At 43.1% G+C, this 18,869-nt stretch overlaps 1 protein-coding gene across 11 annotated transcripts in view; it reads left to right on the forward strand.

Annotated features, from left to right (window-relative positions):
- The window catches only part of HEATR4 (HEAT repeat containing 4), a 52,046-nt gene that overhangs the window by 5,915 nt on the left and 27,262 nt on the right, over positions 1-18,869 (forward strand). For all 11 annotated transcript variants that reach the window (XR_008311182.1, XR_008311184.1, XR_008311185.1 and 8 more), the window contains exons 2-11: positions 1-86; positions 6,224-6,411; positions 7,098-7,235; positions 8,089-8,289; positions 8,523-8,669; positions 9,041-9,229; positions 12,849-13,009; positions 13,574-13,678; positions 16,333-16,451; positions 18,203-18,383. The exon at positions 1-86 is cut by the window's left edge and continues 955 nt beyond it. Coding sequence is in view for 2 of the 11 variants with exons in the window: in XM_053270419.1 (XP_053126394.1) it covers positions 1-86; positions 6,224-6,411; positions 7,098-7,235; positions 8,089-8,289; positions 8,523-8,669; positions 9,041-9,229; positions 12,849-13,009; positions 13,574-13,678; positions 16,333-16,451; positions 18,203-18,383 (1,515 nt within the window). In the remaining 9 variants the exon portion in view is untranslated. The remainder of the gene's footprint in view (positions 87-6,223; positions 6,412-7,097; positions 7,236-8,088; positions 8,290-8,522; positions 8,670-9,040; positions 9,230-12,848; positions 13,010-13,573; positions 13,679-16,332; positions 16,452-18,202; positions 18,384-18,869) is intronic.

Below are 18,869 nucleotides of genomic sequence, written 5' to 3' on the forward strand. Positions count from 1 at the left end.
AATGAAATTCAAACAACGAAAACTGCAAGTCATATTCGAATCTATGAAGAAAAGGAAGCAGAAACTCTTCTCCCTTCTTATTACAGGTAAGAGACAGGGCTGTTTGGCTGAAGCAGCAGAATGAGTCACATTTCATCACATTGTTTGGAAATGTCTAATTCAATTAAGTGAAATTTTCTTCCACATATGTCTTGATTGGGACCATGGAGCTAAGAAAGTAATATGCATGGTTTAGTTTTACAGTTAAATCCGCCATGTTTCCACCTTTTTTCTTCAATTATTTTCAATTGAGAGATAGAGGATCAAAGCATGTTATTTTAAAAGTCAGCTCTATAGGCAATTAGCCAAGGGAAGGTAGTGTTAGCACTATTCTGAATCATGCACTTATACTGCTGATTGGGGCTGTGATAACCACTTTTCTGTTGGGAGTTCAGGCCAGGCCTCGACATTGCTTCTGAGATTATCATGGGGTTACTAGGATTCACAGCTAGTTGACAACATTCAGAAGTCATGTTGACCTAGAAGTTCAATACTTTCTATTTGCCTTCAGAATATCAGTGCTTTCAAAAGGAAAACAAAATGATCCATATGACTAACATTCAGTTAATCATATATACCCATAAATGACATACAGTGAGCCTGATAGTGATCCCAGGAAACATCATGGAAAGGTTGGGTTAGAATGGAATGTAGCATCAGAAAATAAGTAACAAAGAAAGAGCAAAGTAGGCCATAAGGCAACCAGCTTAATGCAAGGAGAATTGTGTTCTGCAGGAGGAGGAGGAGGAGGATGTAAAGGGGGAGGAGGATGTAAAGGAGGAGGAGGATGTAAAGGGGGCAGTAATTGTTCACTGGTGCATAGCTTTGCTCCTCTGTAATTCTGCCTATGAAAAAGGAAGGTTGATAGTATTATCAACAATGACACGGAACAATTTCTTTATTAAAAATGGGTCATCAGACTATCCCACCTTTTTTATGGTTGCCTTGCTACTGACTGAAGATAACACTAATACTGATTTGAAACACACATATTTTAAAACATGGTTACCTGATAATAAGTTGCACTGAGTTCAGCAGGACTTACTCCTAAGTAGGTGTGTGCAGCCTCAAACATTTATTTAGAATGTTAACCTTAGCATTCTATTTAAAATTAGCACACCAACATAAAATTGTTAGTAAGTAAGTAAGTAAGTAAATAATAGCCATCATCCTGACTAATGCTACATGTGTGCTCTTAACAAAAGGGCATGCAGCACTAACCTCACCACTTCCAAAGTGTGCTTGTGCAAGAGCACAGTGATTTCATTTGCTTTTCCCCTTGTTCCAGTCCTGCTCTTTGCCAGTGGAAACATGTCTCTGATGGATACACAGTCTTCAAGGACATAAGATTGTCCTTGACAATCATGGGTCAAAGCACTTCCAGAGCAAGTGGAAAGTGGTTACAATTACTGCACACTTGTGCAAGAGCACCTGCACTTTGGAAGCAGGGAGGCTAGTGCTGCATGCATGCTTTTCTTAGAAGCATGTGTGCAGTGTTAATCAGGATGTCTTCCAATTATATATATATATATATATATATATATATATATATATATATATATATATATATTCTCCTGGGTGTGCCTTGGAATGTGCGTCCCAGCACCCAGCTGATTGGCTGAACGGTGGATGGGCCTGATTGGCTGAGGTGCACTCAGGAGGATTGGTCATCACGGCAGTGGCAGGCCTGGCCGCAGAGGCAGCGGTGGGCCCAGCCCAGCTGCGGAGGCAAGGCCCCGGGGGGGGAAGTGGGCGGGGCAGAAGTAGTGGTAGGGAGGAGAGGCAGCTGGGCCTGGAAGTGGAGACTGGGGCAGAAGGTAGGGGGGAAGAGGTAACCGCCGGCCCCAAACAGTGCACAGATGCTCTGTGCAGGGTTGCTTAGTAATTATTATTTAACTAATAATATTTAACTAATAATATTATTATTTTTTCTTTAGTTATCCAAGACCCTTGGAAAGGGCTCGATAATTAAAGTACCAAATCCAGTCGATAACATCTGGTAGACTGTGTGTAAACAGCATACAAATACTAATAATAATACTGATGTAGTGCAATGTTTTTAGTGTGAAAAGTGCTTCACATCTGTTACCTTGATCTATAACTAATCATGACATAAAGGACTTACTGACAGAACTAAAAAATAATTACACAGCTAGAAAGAAATAATAACTGAATGGGACAATCTTTGACTGGATGCCACAAGGCTTTGTTCTTGGACCCATGCTGCTCAGTGTATTTTATCAGAGAACTCAAGGAAAATATAAAGGCATTGCTGATCAGCAATTTAGATGTAACACAAAAATAGGTAAGATGTTAATAACAGAGACAGCTTCGTGAATATTTGGAGATCTGATGCAGAGAGCTTATGTAGTGAAGCAGCTTAAAGGCATGAGTTCTGAGTTGCCAAGGTTCTACTTAAAATGTCAACTAATGCATGCACTTGCTGGGTGAAAGCGATTATCTCTCAGCCATAATACCATACCTGTAAAATGAGTCTATCTTACAAGCTGAGGTAAGGACTGCTGAAACAATGTATGTAAAGTGCTTTGAAAACTAATAAGAGAAAGCACATTTTGTGTGCAAGTCAGGCCTGCACAATGTGCAAGCCAAATGCAGCCCACTGGTCATGTACTGGTCAGGTGCTTGACATCCTCTCTGCTTTTGCAGTCCTAGCAGGCAACAGAAACATGAGAGCCTTGTTCAAAGGATTGCCAGCAGGATAGGAGAAGCACCTAGCCTGGGTAAGACAGCCAGGCATGCTCCTAATCTTTGGTCATATGCCTGCAAACATCAAGATAGGAGTTGGGGAGAATGATCATATGTGCGGTAGGGATGTGCAAACTGGTTCGAATTCGAACCGGTTCAAATTCGAACCATGGTGGTTTGGAGGTTTGAATTCAAACTGAACCAGCCATCAGGTTCGAGCTGCAGGTTCGAATTTGAACCGAACCAGGGGGTGGTTTGATTCGAACCAGTTCAAACTGGTTTGGACACCCAAAAATTGGTAGGATGGTAGCTGGCACCCAGGGGTACCTGTCACCCAAACCCCAAAGCAATCGGACACTCGTATGAATTTTTAGGAATTTTTGAAAAAAAAAAAATTTCTCATAGGGTATAATGGGACTCGAACCAGGCCATTATACCTTATTGTGGAGCACCCATGGGTGCCAACAACCATGCAAACCCTGAAGCAATCAGACACCCCTATTTTTTTTATGAATATTTGAAATATTTTTAATTATTTTTCTCATAGACTATAATGGGACATGAACCAGTCCCTATCCCCTATTGTGGAGCACCTAGGGGCACAAAAGTGGGGTGGGTGGTAGACAGACGGGTGCCTACCACCCAAAAAAAACCCCAAGGCAATTGGACACTCCTCTGATTATTGGTGAATTTTAAAGTATTTTTGAATTCCTCATAGAGAATAATTAGGATTGCAGCAAATGTATAGCTTCACATCGGGGGGAAAGGGGTGTCGTAGAGTGGAGTGTGGTGGGTGGTAGTTCCTAAGGTGGGCAAGGAAGCTATCAGAATTATTTGAAAGGAACTGGGCAAAGGGATGATTTTTAAGTGATTTTTGAAGTTTACGCGTCTTTAAGGTTTTTCTCCATAAAGAAGCATGGAGGTGTCAGCAAATTTATAGCTTCACGTCGGGGGCAAAGGGGTGGCCTAGAGCAGTGTGGGGTTGGTGGTAGTGCCAGGTAGGGGCAAGAAGCTACCTGAATTTTTTCAAAGGATTTGTGCAGAGGGCTGATTTTTGGTGAATTGTTGAAGTTTACGCGTTTTTAAGGTTTTTCCTCATAATAAGTTATAATGGAGCTTTCAGCAGCCCCATAAGTGCACTTGGGGGGTGTTGGGGTGGCCCAGAGCGAGTGGTGGTGTCGTGCACATAGGGTGCCAACCACCCCGCATGGGTTTCTAACCCATGGCGTACAGGGTTCTGTTGTTTCTGAGGTATTCTGAGTGTGGATTCTATGATAGCAAATGAGATTTTCAATGAGACACCATGAATCCACTCTATTATGCTATCATAGAATCCACACTCAGAATACCTCAGAAACAACAGAACCCTGTACCCCATGGGTTAGAAACCCATGGGGGTGGTTGTCACCCTATGTGCACTTCACCACCACATGCTCTGGGCCACCCCAACACCCCCCAAGTGCACTTATGGGGCTGCTGAAAGCTCCATTATAACTTATGAGGAAAAACCTTAAAGACGCGTAAACTTCAACAATTCACCAAAAATCAGCCCTCTGCACAAATCCTTTGAAAAAATTCAGGTAGCTTCCTTGCCCTTACCTGGCACTACCACCAACCCCACACTGCTCTAGGCCACCCCTTTGCCCCCGACGTGAAGCTATAAATTTGCTGACACCTCCATGCTTCTTTATGGAGAAAAACGTAAACTTCAAAAATCACTTTAAAATCATCCCTTTGCCCAATTCCTTTCAAATAATTCTGATAGCTTCCTTGCCCACCCTAGGAACTACCACCCACCACACTCCACTCTACGACACCCCTTCCCGCCCGCCCCGACGTGAAGCTATACATTTGCTGCAATCCTAATTATTCTCTATGAGGAATTCAAAAATACTTTAAAATTCACCAATAATCAGAGGAGTGTTCAATTGCCTTGGAGTTTTTTGGGTGGTAGGCACCCGTCTGTCTACCACCCACCCCGCTTTTGTGCCCCTAGGTGCTCCACAATAGGGGATAGGGACTGATTCGTGTCCCATTATACTCTATGAGAAAAATAATTAAAATATTTCAAATATTCATAAAAAATCATAGGGGTGTCTGATTGCTTCAGGGTTTGCATGGTTGTTGGCATGGGTGCTCCACAATAAGGTTTAATGGCCTGGTTCGAGTCCCATTATACCCTATGAGAAAAAATAATAATAATTTTCAAAAATTCCTAAAAAATCGTACGAGTGTCCGATTGCTTTGGGGTTTGGATGACAGGTACCCCTGGGTGCCAGCTACCATCCTACCAATTTTTGGGTGTCCAAACCAGTTCGAATCGGTTTGAATCCAAACCGAACCAGGGGGTGGTTCTAACAAAACCAAAACCGAACCACCCCCTCCTGGTTCGGACCCGGTTCGAATTCAAACCGAGCCGGGCAAACTGGTTTTGTGCACATCCCTAATGTGCGGTGGCAGCTGGGTAGGGCAGCTTTTCCTCCTGCCACCGCACATATGATCATTCTCCCTGAGTCCTACCAAAATGTTTGTAAGCACATGACCAAAAACTGGGAGCGCCTCTGGCTCTCCTATCCAGGCTGGGTGCTTCTCCTGCCCTGCTGGTGGTCTTGTGAGCAAGCCTGAGCTTTACTGAGATCATGGTAGTAGGCTTGCCAAAATCATTGGTCTGGCCAATTATGTTTCCATTTAGCCCAGTTGCTAGAAAAGCAAGGGAACAGGTCACTCCACTCCCCTTTCCCCTTGACAAGACATCTTCAATTAATCTTCAATTAACAGACATTTTTTGTCCTGGGCTCCCCTACTAGATTTATCAGAAATGACTGGGTTCTGCCCATTAACCTGTCTAAAACCACTGATGGTGTGGGTGAAACGGCGGAGGGTGAGGTGGGAGGGGGAAGCAGTGGTGAACTAGAGGCACAGATGCTCTGTGCCCGGCCCAGCTAGTATCTAATTAAAAGCCTGGGCAAACAAATGTGTCTTGACTGCCTTTTAAAAAGTTCTCAGAGATGGGGAGACTCTTATTTCTGTTTTAATTTATTTTATGGTGCTGTAAACTGCCCAGAGAGGGAAGTTTGAAATGGTGTACAACTATAATGCCACCTAATGGCACAGCTGGTAAATGGCTTGACTACCAAGCCAGAGGTTGCCAGTTTGAATCCCCGCTGGTATGTTTCCCAGACTATGGGAAACACCTATATCAGGCAGCAGCGGTACAGGAAGATGCTGAAAGGCATCATCATCTCATATTGCGTGGGAGGTGGCAATGGTAAACCCCTCCTGTATTCTACCAAAAGGAAACCACAGGCTCTGTGGTCACCAGGAGTTTACACCAACTCAATGGCACATTTTACTTTACCTTACAAAGACAATAAATAAAATACAATAAAGTAAAATACATGACTGATGGACGTGTCTTCGCCTTTTTCCATGGCCTGCAAACCAGTTCTTGACTTGAAGTATATTTCTCATTTCATAGGATTCCTTCTTTTCAATCAAGAGTGCAGCGCATAGATGACCCAACTGGTAACAACAGTACAGCGGATAAAATATCAAAGAAGACTCTTAGACTGGTGTCTCCCGTTAAACGTCGGGAGCGGCTGAACTCCCGGGTTGGCAAACACTCTTACACCACCCAGAATGTCTTTGAACAAGAACTCTATTTTGGTAGGCAAAACTGGAACCACTACCACTAGAAGTCAGCGTGGTGTAGTGGTTAGAGTGCTGGACTAGGACCGGGGAGACCCGAGTTCAAATCCCCATTCAGCCATGAAACTGGCTGGGTGACTCTGGGCCAGTCACTTCTCTCACAGCCTAGCCTACTTCACAGGGTTGTTGTGAAAGAGAAATGTAAGTATGTAGTACACCGCTCTGGGCTCCTTGGAGGAGGAGCGGGATATAAATGTAATAATAATAAAGTCCTTTTGCATAGCCAGCCTTATAGGAATTGATTATCCAAGGATTATTTGAGAGATGCTAGGTACATACGCTGTAATTTTTCTGCCATCACATCCTGAGCTGCTCCATGTGGTGCTTTACATACACAACTGGGTGCAGAAAAAGCAAGGAAAATCGCATATTTGCACTTATTTTGCATATTATTTATTTTTCATGCTCAGCCACCATGCAGGTAGGAGGTTATAATGACTGACTCAGAGAGAAATAATGGCTGAGACATCCAACAAACTTGGAGGCTGTGCAGGAATTTGAACCCGGGAGTCCTCAGTCTGCCCTGCTTTAACCACCACACCACCCTGCCTCTCATATAGATTTATATACCGTTGGTAAGTTTTGGGCATCAGGAACTAGATCAATTTATCTTCCAGCGATTGATTTTTCTTGTCTGTATTTAGGGACAGCCAAAATTGTCCATCAAAAGGCCAAGAAGGATCGTATCTTTATGGATAATAATGATGTATATTGTAAGCACCTCCCACAGCACTACCCAAGACCTCCAGAGCTCTGGAGCTTCAAGCCATCAAAAAAGACAAGTAAGAAAGATTTTGCTGTAACTTGAGGTTATGATTGTAAAAGCTAGGTGGCCTACTCTTTGTTAGGTCAATTACTGGCTGATAGTCTAGGAGGCCAGAGGATGTTTCTGAATGGGGTGTAAATGGCTCTGAAGTATCACAATAGGGGGAAGCCATCAGAGCCCTGTAAGATAGCATCAGAGACTAGCATGTATCCTCCACCACCTGATGGAAGAGGTTAACATGACAATACAGTATAAGGTGACTCATCCCTATTTCCCCCATCCCACCCACCCACCCCGCCATGGGCCAGTGTGTTACAAAACAAAAACCAGCAGCTTAGAAACGGATGGGCTAGTGTGAGACAGAGAGAAGGCTCTTCCAGAAAACAATAAAATGCAGACTCCGCAAAGCTTCTGCACAAGCTTCAAATGCTATTTTACGGTACTCACAGTCCACACGCCCACATAGGCTTCTGTGCTAGTGCAATCTTATCCGCTGGCCACACACCAAGCAGTGTGACCTTGTGTGATTTTTACAGTGCTGGCTTTTGCAATCTGCAAAGAACTATTTTTGTGGCAACTGAGGAAAGGGCAGGCTCTTTTCAGATTGCAAGAGCTGGCCAGAAATTTGGTACCACTGTTAACTGTATGAAAATAGCACCCCTGTTTATCCAAATACTTCTTTATCAAACCATGTTGGATGGCAATCAAGTCATCTGCATAACTGAAGGTGTGTTATAATTCATTGTCTGTGGAGATAATACATTTGTTATTTAGGTTTGATCTCTATGTTTATTAATGTCTTACGTTTGTGAGTAAAGTCTTATATGGATTGCTACTAACCTGTTTCCATTAAAATGCTATTGGGTCAGCTAAAAGGGTGCAGAAGGGAGCCATCCACTGGGCTGAAGTTCCCACTATCGTTGAGGACTTTGCCCAACTTGGTGAAGGAGAAACCCCTGTACCATCTAGGAGAAAATGGGTTTCACACAGCATGTTTGAAGAAGATGTATCCCAGGATATACGTATCCGTAGGACAATGTTGGCACAGTGGAAGACTGCTTGGAAGTTGGGTGAGCATTCAGTTCCAGCCTATGCTGGCCATAGTCTTGCTCCAGGTATATCAACACATTTTTGTTATTGATTTTCTTTGCTATTTTCTTTCAGCTTTGTAGTGGCTGAAAGATATCACTAGCTTGTTTTTGGTGCCTCAAATGAACTGAGCTAGCAGCCTCCGACAGACCTCTTCCATTAATAATGTTAATGCCTGTTTTCTCTTTGTGGACATTTCCTACTCAATTCTCAGAGTCTCGGTGGCAGGCAGCAACCATAGAAGGATTAGTGAGAGACCTCAGAGATATCCATGTTCAGAATCGAATCAAAGCTATAGTTGTGTGTGCATCTGCTGTGCTTGAGCGGCCCCAGCCCGTAAAAAAAGGAAGTCAGGAGTCAGGTATGAGAAGCCTCTACTGCATACTGCTGTCATTTCAGTCATTTTGCTCTAGAATTACAGGCACATAGGGCGGCACAAGTGTTTGGGACTGGGATGTAAATGATGGGTCATACATTGGATGTGTGATCTAAGCACCCTGGTTTATAGATATAATTGTTTAGAGTTTTACCTCTCTTTTGCTGTCAAGATTTGTGGATCTTTCTGAAATCATTATGGGGTACAGTCTTAAGAATGCACTATGTTTTCACAGCGAGTCTCTCTATAAAATGAATTATTAATCAATACAAATATGATATTAAAAACTTTTTAATGGGATAATTTCTGCATGGGCAGACTTAAAAATGTTTGTCTTTCAAATTCTGACGTATCAGTAATAGGAATAGAAGCTGGTGCAAAGGGCTTAGAAGTCCAGGATATACCGAAGAAAATACAGCCTTTGCTTAGGAATACTCTGTTTGATAAGGATGCTCATGTGAGGATGGCTGCTGCAGTGTGCTACTATGCCATAGGGAGGCCATATCAAGAGGCACAGGCTATCATGAGGAATGCTTTGATACATGGTTAGTATACTAGTTAATATAAATGGTTAGTAACTTTTCTCTTTCTTTCATAGATAATAAGGCCGTCAAATACTGGGTAGGAAAAGAGTCCTACCCTGGTTTTGTACACGTTCCCAATTTTTGCTTGTGTGTAGGCAAACAACTAGGTAGGAGGAGGGAGTGTATGTAAGGCAGGAGCTGGGTAGAACAGCACCATCCTACCAGCTTTCATAAATCCAGCTTTTTACCAAGGTCGGAGGAAAAGAACGTTGGTCTTACCATGCAAGGTTCTTTCTCCTATGGAATTATTCACCTTCTATTAATCTATGGAATTCTTTGCCATGGAGTGTGGTGATGGCTTGGGTGGCTTTAAAAGGGGCTTAGACAAATTCATGGAAGACAGGTCTATATCAATGGCTCCTAGTCTGGTGGCTATGGACAACCTCCAGCCTCAGAGGCATGATGCCTCTCAATAAAGAGGGAAGGCATGCCCTCACCTCTTGCCTGTGGGCTCTCCAGAGGCATCTGGTGGGCCACTGTGTGAAACAGGATGCTGGACTAGATAGGCCTTGGGCCTAATCTAACAAGGCTGTGCTTAGGTTCTCCTCAAAGTACGGAGGTAATCATCCACTAAGGATTAGCTTCCACCACTCACTCCCAGTAGAAAGAATAGATTCAGGTAAATTCTCAGGTAACAGGAAGTTCAGCCTTCCTCCCAGCAGGCCCTGGGAGCCGGATCCCCAGTTCCAAAACTTTCACACTCCATGGAGGTCCATAGAGGGGCAGAGTGTAAAGAATGTGTTGTGCCTAAAATCACTTTTGTGCTCTACGTATGCTCAGGAGCTATGCTGGAATGAAAAGCAGCTTGGTTGCACTGCCACCCGGTAGTCACCTGATTCTAGTATGGGAATCACAGATCAAAATTGGCAGAAAGGTGACATAAGACCAATACCATGACTTTATGCAATTTTAAAGCTTTATTAAACTAATAATGACAAACATAAGGCAAGACATATTCTAAAACCCATCCTTGTATATGCATGATAACTATCTTTTGTATTTGAATGCATGTAAAATCAGTGTTAGCTAGCAACCAATAAGGTTCTAGACAATCTAAAGAGGGGAAGGGAAGAGACAGAAAGCAGAGAAGGGTTAGGAAGGGAGGACGGAGGAGGCAAGGGGGATGGCAGATCAGACAGGCTGGGCTGTCAGGAGAGAGAAGGAGGGAGAGGGGGCAGTAGGAGCATGCAGAGATCATCTTTGCCAATTCTAGGTGATGTCAGCCTGTGACATTGCTAGGGTATGTAGCTTGGGAATGGTTAGGCGGCAACTCGACAAGCAGATGGTGGGTCTCAGAGATTCTCTTCCAGAGCTGGCAGATCACAACTTGTTCCAATTCCCTGCTATGCAGAGGGGTTGCTAACAAGCCATGTCTGTTGAGACTTCTTTTCAGCAGCGTGACTGGCGGAAGGGCAGGCGGAGTGGCTGGCTGTACAGGGGATGGGCCGCTGTTTGCTCCAGTTGGCAGGGCTGATGCAAGGACCAGTGCGGCCCACAGTGTGGGAGATGGATGGATTAGGCTGCCCTGGATCCCCCTGCCTACCTTGAATCTGCAGAGCCAGTGAGTTACTGCAGGCGACCTAAAGTAAAATGCGCTCACTTTGTCTGTAGGAAGTCTGCATGATGGGCTTGGGCTTTGTCTAGGCCCCTTTGCGCCTTTTAATGGCGGCCACCTCTTTCCCATTTCTGTACTCTGGCCCATGTTGAGGGGAGGCTGAAAGATGGTGGCGCCTCTTAGAGGCCTTGGCCTTAATACAGGCCCTGCCTCGTTCCTCAGTGCCAGGATCCTCAGAGAGCGACCCTGTCAAAGTCTCTCCCACCTGAGATAGATCCATGGAAGGAAAAGAACAGCCAATCAAATTAATTTTAACCCCCCACCAACATTTTTTGGAAGAAGGAAAACAAATGAGAAAGGAATGCTCACCAGTGAAGCCTGGAGAGAATTAGATACGGAGGAAGACTGAACCTGTAAAATAATGGGGCAGGAGCCCCAGCAGATGTGTCCTGCCAGGAGCAAGACAGGAAGGGACAGGATCTGGCTCCCAGGGCCTGCTGGGAGGAGGGCCGGACTTCCTGTTACCTGAGAATTCACCTGAAACTATCCTGTCTACTGGGAGCGAGTGCTGGAAGTTAACCCTTTGTGGACAATGACCTCCTACTCTGAAAGAAAAAGCTGCCCTATACAGCCGTTGCCTCACACACAATTATTCCCCCCTCCTCCTACCTAGTTGTTTGTTCACACACAAGTGATGATTGGGAGCATGCACAGCTCCCAAACATGGGTAGGACATGTCCTACCTAGTTTTTGATTGTGTGAACTGCCTTAATGTGTTTTTGTGGGCATAATGAGTATCCAAAGTCATGATTTCTTAGAGGTAACATTTTCAGACAAGTATAGATCTACAACAAATCTCCTCTAACTTTGATCTTATTTCATGTGCAAATTTAATTTTTTATTATTTCTGGGTGGAGGTTTTTTTTTTGGAGCAGGGGTTGTTGGGGGTGGTGGGGCACTGGTATTCAGTTCCATATTCTTTTCATCCAGCCATAAAGTTTCAAGATCTTAATGCTAAGAAGCAGGGATTTTCAGTTTTGTGTAACTGTGACAGAATGGGCTAAGGCAATGTCTCTTCTGTTAGGTCTTATTGTGGTTATTTGAACTCCCAGAATGTTCCCATAAAGCTGGGGAGTTGTGAGGAAATTCCTTCAAAACTTTGCCATCAGTTCCTGGGAGGGAAATATTTCATAACACCAAGAGATTAAATGTGTCAAACTCCTTCCCCTTCAGAAACAGGTTTATCTGACTGGTGCGGGAGCCATAGCATTTCCGTATTTTATTCTGAAGAGACTATTAGGTAGCTTACCCCTTCAGAAGCAGAAGGAGTTCTTCAAGCTGAGAAATGTCCTTATCTTTTTTTCCATCCTGAAGCCTTCCTTTGCCCACTCCCACTCATCACAGAGTTCCATTAGCTCCACCCACTTGCTTGTTTTAACTATCTGGCTTCAAAAACATTCTGTCCCATTGACTAATAAAGGGGCAGTTTTAGGGTTGTTGTTTTTGTTTGGTTTTTTGGCTGCTTTCATTGTTTTTGTTTCAGTTGTTTTTGATTTATCTGAAACTGATGCATCTGCAGGTCACCCTGAGTTTGCCGGTACCTCCCATTTACCTGCAGATGCTCTGGTTCTCCATCCAGAAGGATCGTAACATATCCAGCTCTTTTGGAAATAGTACATAGACTAGACCCCCAATCCAGCTAAAATTAGTTACAACTAAACCTAACGGACTAGGATTTAAGTAAGTCATGACTAGCTACCAGGATTGTGAATTAGATGTCTTAAGACTAGAAATGGCCTTTTTAATGTGATAAAGTGTTATAATAATGCTGTCCTTGTACAGTTTTTAAATGATTATTTTGTACTTATCAATCACACTTTATACTCTAAAGATGTTGAGATCTAATAATGAAAGTTGCTGCATTAAACTAAAAGTAGCATTTGTTCTGGCATTAGGCCAAGCTGGAATGGCTTGTTCCACATTTTAGCACGTCAGGCTGTACAGTAATTCTCCTTTTGTTGTTAGGTAATTCTGCAGACAGCTGGGCAGCAGCTCAGGCCTTGGCATTGGAAGGTATTACCAGTTTTCAGGTAGTGAAAAGGATCCTGTCTCAAATTTTTAATCAAAAGGATGACACAGCAGAAGATCAGGCTTGCCTTCTATTAGCTCGGCTCAGCAAGAGAACAGTAGGTATCAAATTTCAGGAGGAAGAACATGGTGGAAATGCATCAAAGTCATGGACCACTAATGCTTTCTGAGTCAGGATTCCCCAGGATAAAAGTTATCATTGTGGACTACAGGCATCACTCTTCATGACATGCCTGCTGCAGAAAAGAAAGGTGTCAGACGAAAGGCCAAACGAAGTGTCCATTTAATCATGCAATGACCCTGGTGTACTTGCTTTCTCTCCTGAAAATAGTGCATGGAGGATGATCTGGACTGGAACCACAGAGAGTGTGTGTAGTTAACACTTCTTACCCCGCACTACACTTCAGTCTGGACTGGCCCACACACATGTGCTATTTATGCAGGGGTGGGAAGAAAGCACGCCAGGGCCAGGGCCAAGGCCAATAAGTGTCACAGAAAGGAATGGCTCACCTCCTTTTTTCTGAGTGGTAGGAAATTCCAAAGGTGGCCTCTTTACAGGTGCTGAGTGATGATACCTCCTCTGCTGTAATAATTTGTAACCCATGTGTGTCTTGTGATTATATACTACTTTTTCGCTTCCCTTGTTGGCATAATCCTCCCAGGGCTTGGTTCACTGTTTACTGGCATCTGAACTGAACAGCTACCAATGGAGACATCGAGTTTTAGCCTGCAAAACAATTTCTCGCATTCCCGGGAGTGTCAGCCAGGTATGTTTCACTGCATGAACTCATGTTAGAGTTCATGTTAGAATACATTAGCAGTGTTGTCTTTCTGAGTGAAGTACTAATACAGTGCTGATAAAGGGTTGTGAGTTCCATCTGACATGCTTGGAGATTAACAGAGATCCTGTGACTGCTGTATGTGTACTCAGAAGTAGGTTCTATTTCATTCTTGGGGCCTATTTCCAAGTAAGTGTGTTTGGGATTGCAGGCTTTTGCAGTGTCAAATGAAAAACTCAATCTGTCCTTAAAAAACCCTCCTCTTTTAATTAGTGTTCCAAAAACAAATTTCACTCATACTCATTGGGGGTTGGTTGCTTGTTGCAATAAGGATTATTGTCAGCAATGCAGTTTGACTATGATGTCATTTTATTATATGTAAATAGAAAATACATTTTATCAACATGCTGACTGCCAGTAAGCATCTTTGGCATTTTTTATTATTCCCTTAGGCTTAGTCATAAAAAGGTAAAGTGTGCCATCAAGTCGATTGCGACTCCTGGCTCCCACAGAGCCCTGTGGTTTTCTTTGATAGAATACAGGAGGGGTTTACCATTGCCTACTCCCGTGCAATATGAGATGATGCCTTTCAGCATCTTCCTATATTGCTGCTGCCTGATATAGTACCAGCGGGGATTTGAACTGGCAACCTTTTGCTTGTTAGTCAGGCATTTATCTGCTGTGTCACGTGGATTAATTTGAAATGCAAGTGATTAGGACGTATAGTGATATAATAACTGGGATGTCTGAGAATATTGTATAAGCAATGTGCATAGAAAGATTTAAAAGTTGTGTCCAAATGTGCCTGTGTAGAATGGCACTTAGGGTCATGTAAGCTGCCCATCCCTGCTGCTGCAGCCCCCACTACCTCACTCCATACCATTCAAGAAGATTATTTGATCCTTAACTGGCTATTTGGGGGACATGAAGTTGCATTGTGGAGCAGGAGGCAGGAAAGACCGACTGAGTGAGCAGAACTTTGGTTGCATTGCTCTGGATACAACTCTACACCTTATAGCACAGTGGAGGATTGGGAAGTGCACTCTAAGATCTTTACTGTTGGCAGAGACCTCTAGGATTGCCAAAATATACCACCCAGCCTCTCCTGACCGGAAAACAGCCCTGTTCCTAACTTATACACACTAGCATTGGTTGTTGAGAGTCTCCCAGGGACCGTAGCTCATGCATTGTATTCAGAAGGTCCCAGGTTCAGACCCTGACATCTACGATTGGGAAATGCCCTTGCTTGAAACCCTGGAGAGCTGCTTGCCAGTGTAGAAACTATATTGAGCTAGATGGGCCAATAGTCTGACACAGTATTATGCAGCTTCATGAGTTCTAGCTAGAGATTTGGTTAACTTCACTTTAGAGGATCTTAGCTTCCTTGATTTCACTCAGGGGCGTATCTAGGGTAGGGCAGGCAGGGCATGTGCCCTGGGCGCCACTTGAAGGGGGGCGCAAATTCTTAAAATAATTTTTTTTAAAAAATGGCCACCAAAAACAAAATGGCCACTGCACATGCTCAAATGGCCTCTGTGAGGCCCTAGGACATGCCAGGCCTCGCAGAGGCCATTTGAGCATGCGTGGTGGCCATTTTGTTTTCAGTGGCCATTAAAAAAAAATCCAATTATTTTTAAAAATGGCCACTGCACATGCTCAAATGGTCTCTGTGAGGCCCTAGAGGCCAACAGTGGGAGGGGTAACATTTGCAGACCGCCCCCCCCGCCACAGCCTATAGGAAGCACCCTGAAGGGGCTACAGGTTAAAAAATTTTTAATATAATATAAGTCACTGTACACATATTCAGTTTGGCACTATGTACAGCGAATCAGGGCTTGTGAATACTGAGCTGAAGCTTATGAGATAGGATTGTATTCATTTGCTCTTACTTATTATAAGTGAGTTAAATTTGGTGTCTTAAAAATATGGTTATTAATGGTGAGTTTGTCTTTGAATCAGTGTGAAAGCCTTAGTATTAAGGCCCACTGGGAGTTTCTTGCTCTCTTTCTCTCATTTTAACTGTCTTTCTGAAATACTAGAATAAATTCCAAGCCATGACACAGTTTACTCTGCATATCCTTTAATTATTTTCAGAGTATCTGGGGAAAGTCAAATTCTCCATTTATTTTTAAAACTTATGTAATAGTGATGCTAGTAGATGCATAGTAGAAAATTAGACAGGCACTTCTGTTTAGTTTTCCAAGTACACCTCCACATAGTATTTGGGTATTTCATGAGCCCCAGCATACTGAAATTTGTAGTTTTCCAGCATTTTTTGGTCTGGCTACATCCACTGCTAAATAGTTTTTGAAATTTTAAAAGATTAATGAGCTTGACTTATATTTTTCAGCTGATATTATAGTAAAGTTATCTGAAAGATGGGTGTCAGATGTTTGGACAGGGGGCACAATTTCAGTGCTTGCCCTAGGTGCTATTTTCCCTAGATATGCCTCTGATTTCCCTTTCTATGCTCACCTTTCCACATGAGGCAGGCACCTGGTTATTGGCTGGGAACTCTCTTCATTGAGATACTGAAGTCAGTAAAATTTGGACAATTCTAAAATGGCATCTTTTCAATCAAAGCTGTTAACTTTTTTTACTGAATGAGATCACCCTTAGCTGTTGTATGACATTCTACATAGGACCTCAAGAACAAAATTGTCCAGCTGATGTGGACAGATTGGAAGTTTGAGGTACGCCAGGCAGCTGCCAAGGCTTTGGGGCATTTGCAGCTTGGGAAAGAAGTCCATGATCAGCTCAGGTGAGAACTATCCAACACAATAGCCATCAAAATATTTCCTTGGCAAGATTTTGAAATGCAGATAGCCATTGTACTGGCAACAGACTGCCTCAATAACATTGGGCATTTGAGATAATGAGACATATTGAAAGCCTTATGCAAACTAGAAATCTCATGTCTAACACCTTCATTTATTTTACCATTTCATTTACTTTTCATAATGAAAAAAAAATGATGGTAGTTGTAATGATCTGAAATGTACAAACATGATTTTATCTCTAGCAAATGTTACTGTGATAGATGTATATGTATAGCTCTTTATACTAAACATAATCAGCTCACGAACATGAGAATCAGACTATTGCTGGTCTTTTGATGCTGGATCAATCATAATTGGTGGCATTTGCCTTCAAAAGCGCATAGGAGCATAAGGGCTTTGCCTTGCCCCCAAGTTTGACTAAACATTATATTTGTTGTACCAACCAAGCTCAAATGCCATTCAACAACCATTTATGGCTTGAGACCATGGTACCTAAAGGTCTTGTGGTAGCCAGCATGACTTGTCCCCTTAAGCTAAGCAGGATCCGCCCTGGTTGCATACGAAAGGGAGACTAGAAGTGTGAGCACTGTAAGATATTCCCCTTAGGGGATGGAGCCGCTCTGGGAAGAGCATCTAGGCTTCAAGTTCCTTCCCTGGCATCTCCAAGATAGGGCTGAGAGAGATTCCTGCCTGCAACCTTGGAGAAGCCGCTGCCAGTCTGTGTAGACAATACTGAGCGAGATGGACCTATGGTCTGATTCAGTATATGGCAGCTTCCTATGTTCCTATATGTAGTTGCACATCTATTAAGATCTTCTAGTGAGGCCTTTCTTTATATCCCACTGACATCCAAGGTACATTTGGTGAGGATGTGGGGGAAGGACTTCAATGGTTGCCATGACACAATTGGAAAACTCTCAGTGCCTCATCTCTGCTAGAATGGAATGCCGCATCTGCTGACTTTCTGTTGTCAGACAAAAACCTTGTTTTAAAAAGCCCTACTTGGTTTCTATTGGTTGATGGCTGTTTTGTACTGAATGAATGTCAGATCATTCTTTATCTGCTGCTCCTGCCTCTGGTATTGACATTACTGGTAAGGGCTGTTTTCCATTATTCTAATTAGGGTATGAGATGGAGCCTACCCAAGTTTGGGAGCTGTGCACACTCCTGTCTTATGATGGTCGGTGAGTAAAAAGCAAAGTAGGACAGTGAGGAAGTAATTGTCTGCTAAGCAGCAAGTGGGTTTGGTTTAAAAAAATCCTACCTTATTAAAGCTGGATACAGCCGCTGGGTAGGATGGAGCCCTCCAACCTAGCTGCTGCTTAGCAGGCAATTACTTCTTCATCCCCTGTACTCTAGTCTTGCTTTTTACTTGCAGACCATTGGAAAATAGGAGTGTGCACAGCTTCTGTACTTGGGTAGGATGCATCTCCTATCCTAATTAAATTTTAATGTGTTTTTAATGTGTTTTAATCTGATTTTTATCTTTTTATGAATTTTAATTGTGTTATATCTTATGTTTTAATTCTGTACACCACCTAGATATTTTTATACTAGGCTGTATATAAATTCAATAAACAGATAGATAGATAGAATTGTGTGAACTGGCCTATATTGTGTTAATGGTTATATTTTTGTAAGCTGCTTTGAGCAGGGTTGGTTTTTTTTTTTTTAATAGGAAGGAGAAATATAAAATTAAAAAAATAAATAAAGGGCACATTTATGTTCTCAGGAAGAAACTGAAAAGAGGAGATTGTCGGATGAGGGTGGATGCTCTTTCGATGATTGGCTGGCTAGAACTCATGACAGCCAAGCTGCTTCCCGGCTTTCTTCAGTGTTTCTCTGATGACTTTGTTGCAGTCCGAAAGGAAGCCTGTTGGGTGGCTGGAATACTTAGGATTACAGAAGAAAGGGTGAGTTGTCAAAACGATTGTAGAGATATAGATAAATTCAATTCTTGGTTACACAGATGGCCAACCTGGGAGCCATGCTCTATTTCCGTACACTACTACTACTACTACTACTACTACTACTAGTACTTATATACCACTTTTCAACAAAAGATGATTCCCTGTCCCAAAAGGCTCACAATCTAAAAAGAAACACGAAGTAGACACCAGCAACAGCCACTGGAGGGATGCTGTGCTGGGGCTGGATAGGGCCAGTTGCTCTCCCCCTGCTAAATATAAGAGGATCACCACTTTGAAAGGTGCCTCTTTGCTCAGTTAGAAGGGTCTCTAGTCTGCGTTAGAGCAATCTGCCAGGAATTGGACAGTGCATCTGTGACGGGTAGCCACATTCAACTCCAGCCACCTGGGCTGCAAAGTTTCCCTGACGGCCCAACAAGCAGAGCTGCCATGCCAGTAGGGAGGCAGACACTAATGGAAGCTGCAGGCATC

This window comes from Hemicordylus capensis, chromosome 1, assembly GCF_027244095.1.
Source record: "Hemicordylus capensis ecotype Gifberg chromosome 1, rHemCap1.1.pri, whole genome shotgun sequence".
Taxonomy (NCBI): Eukaryota; Metazoa; Chordata; class Lepidosauria; order Squamata; family Cordylidae; genus Hemicordylus; species Hemicordylus capensis.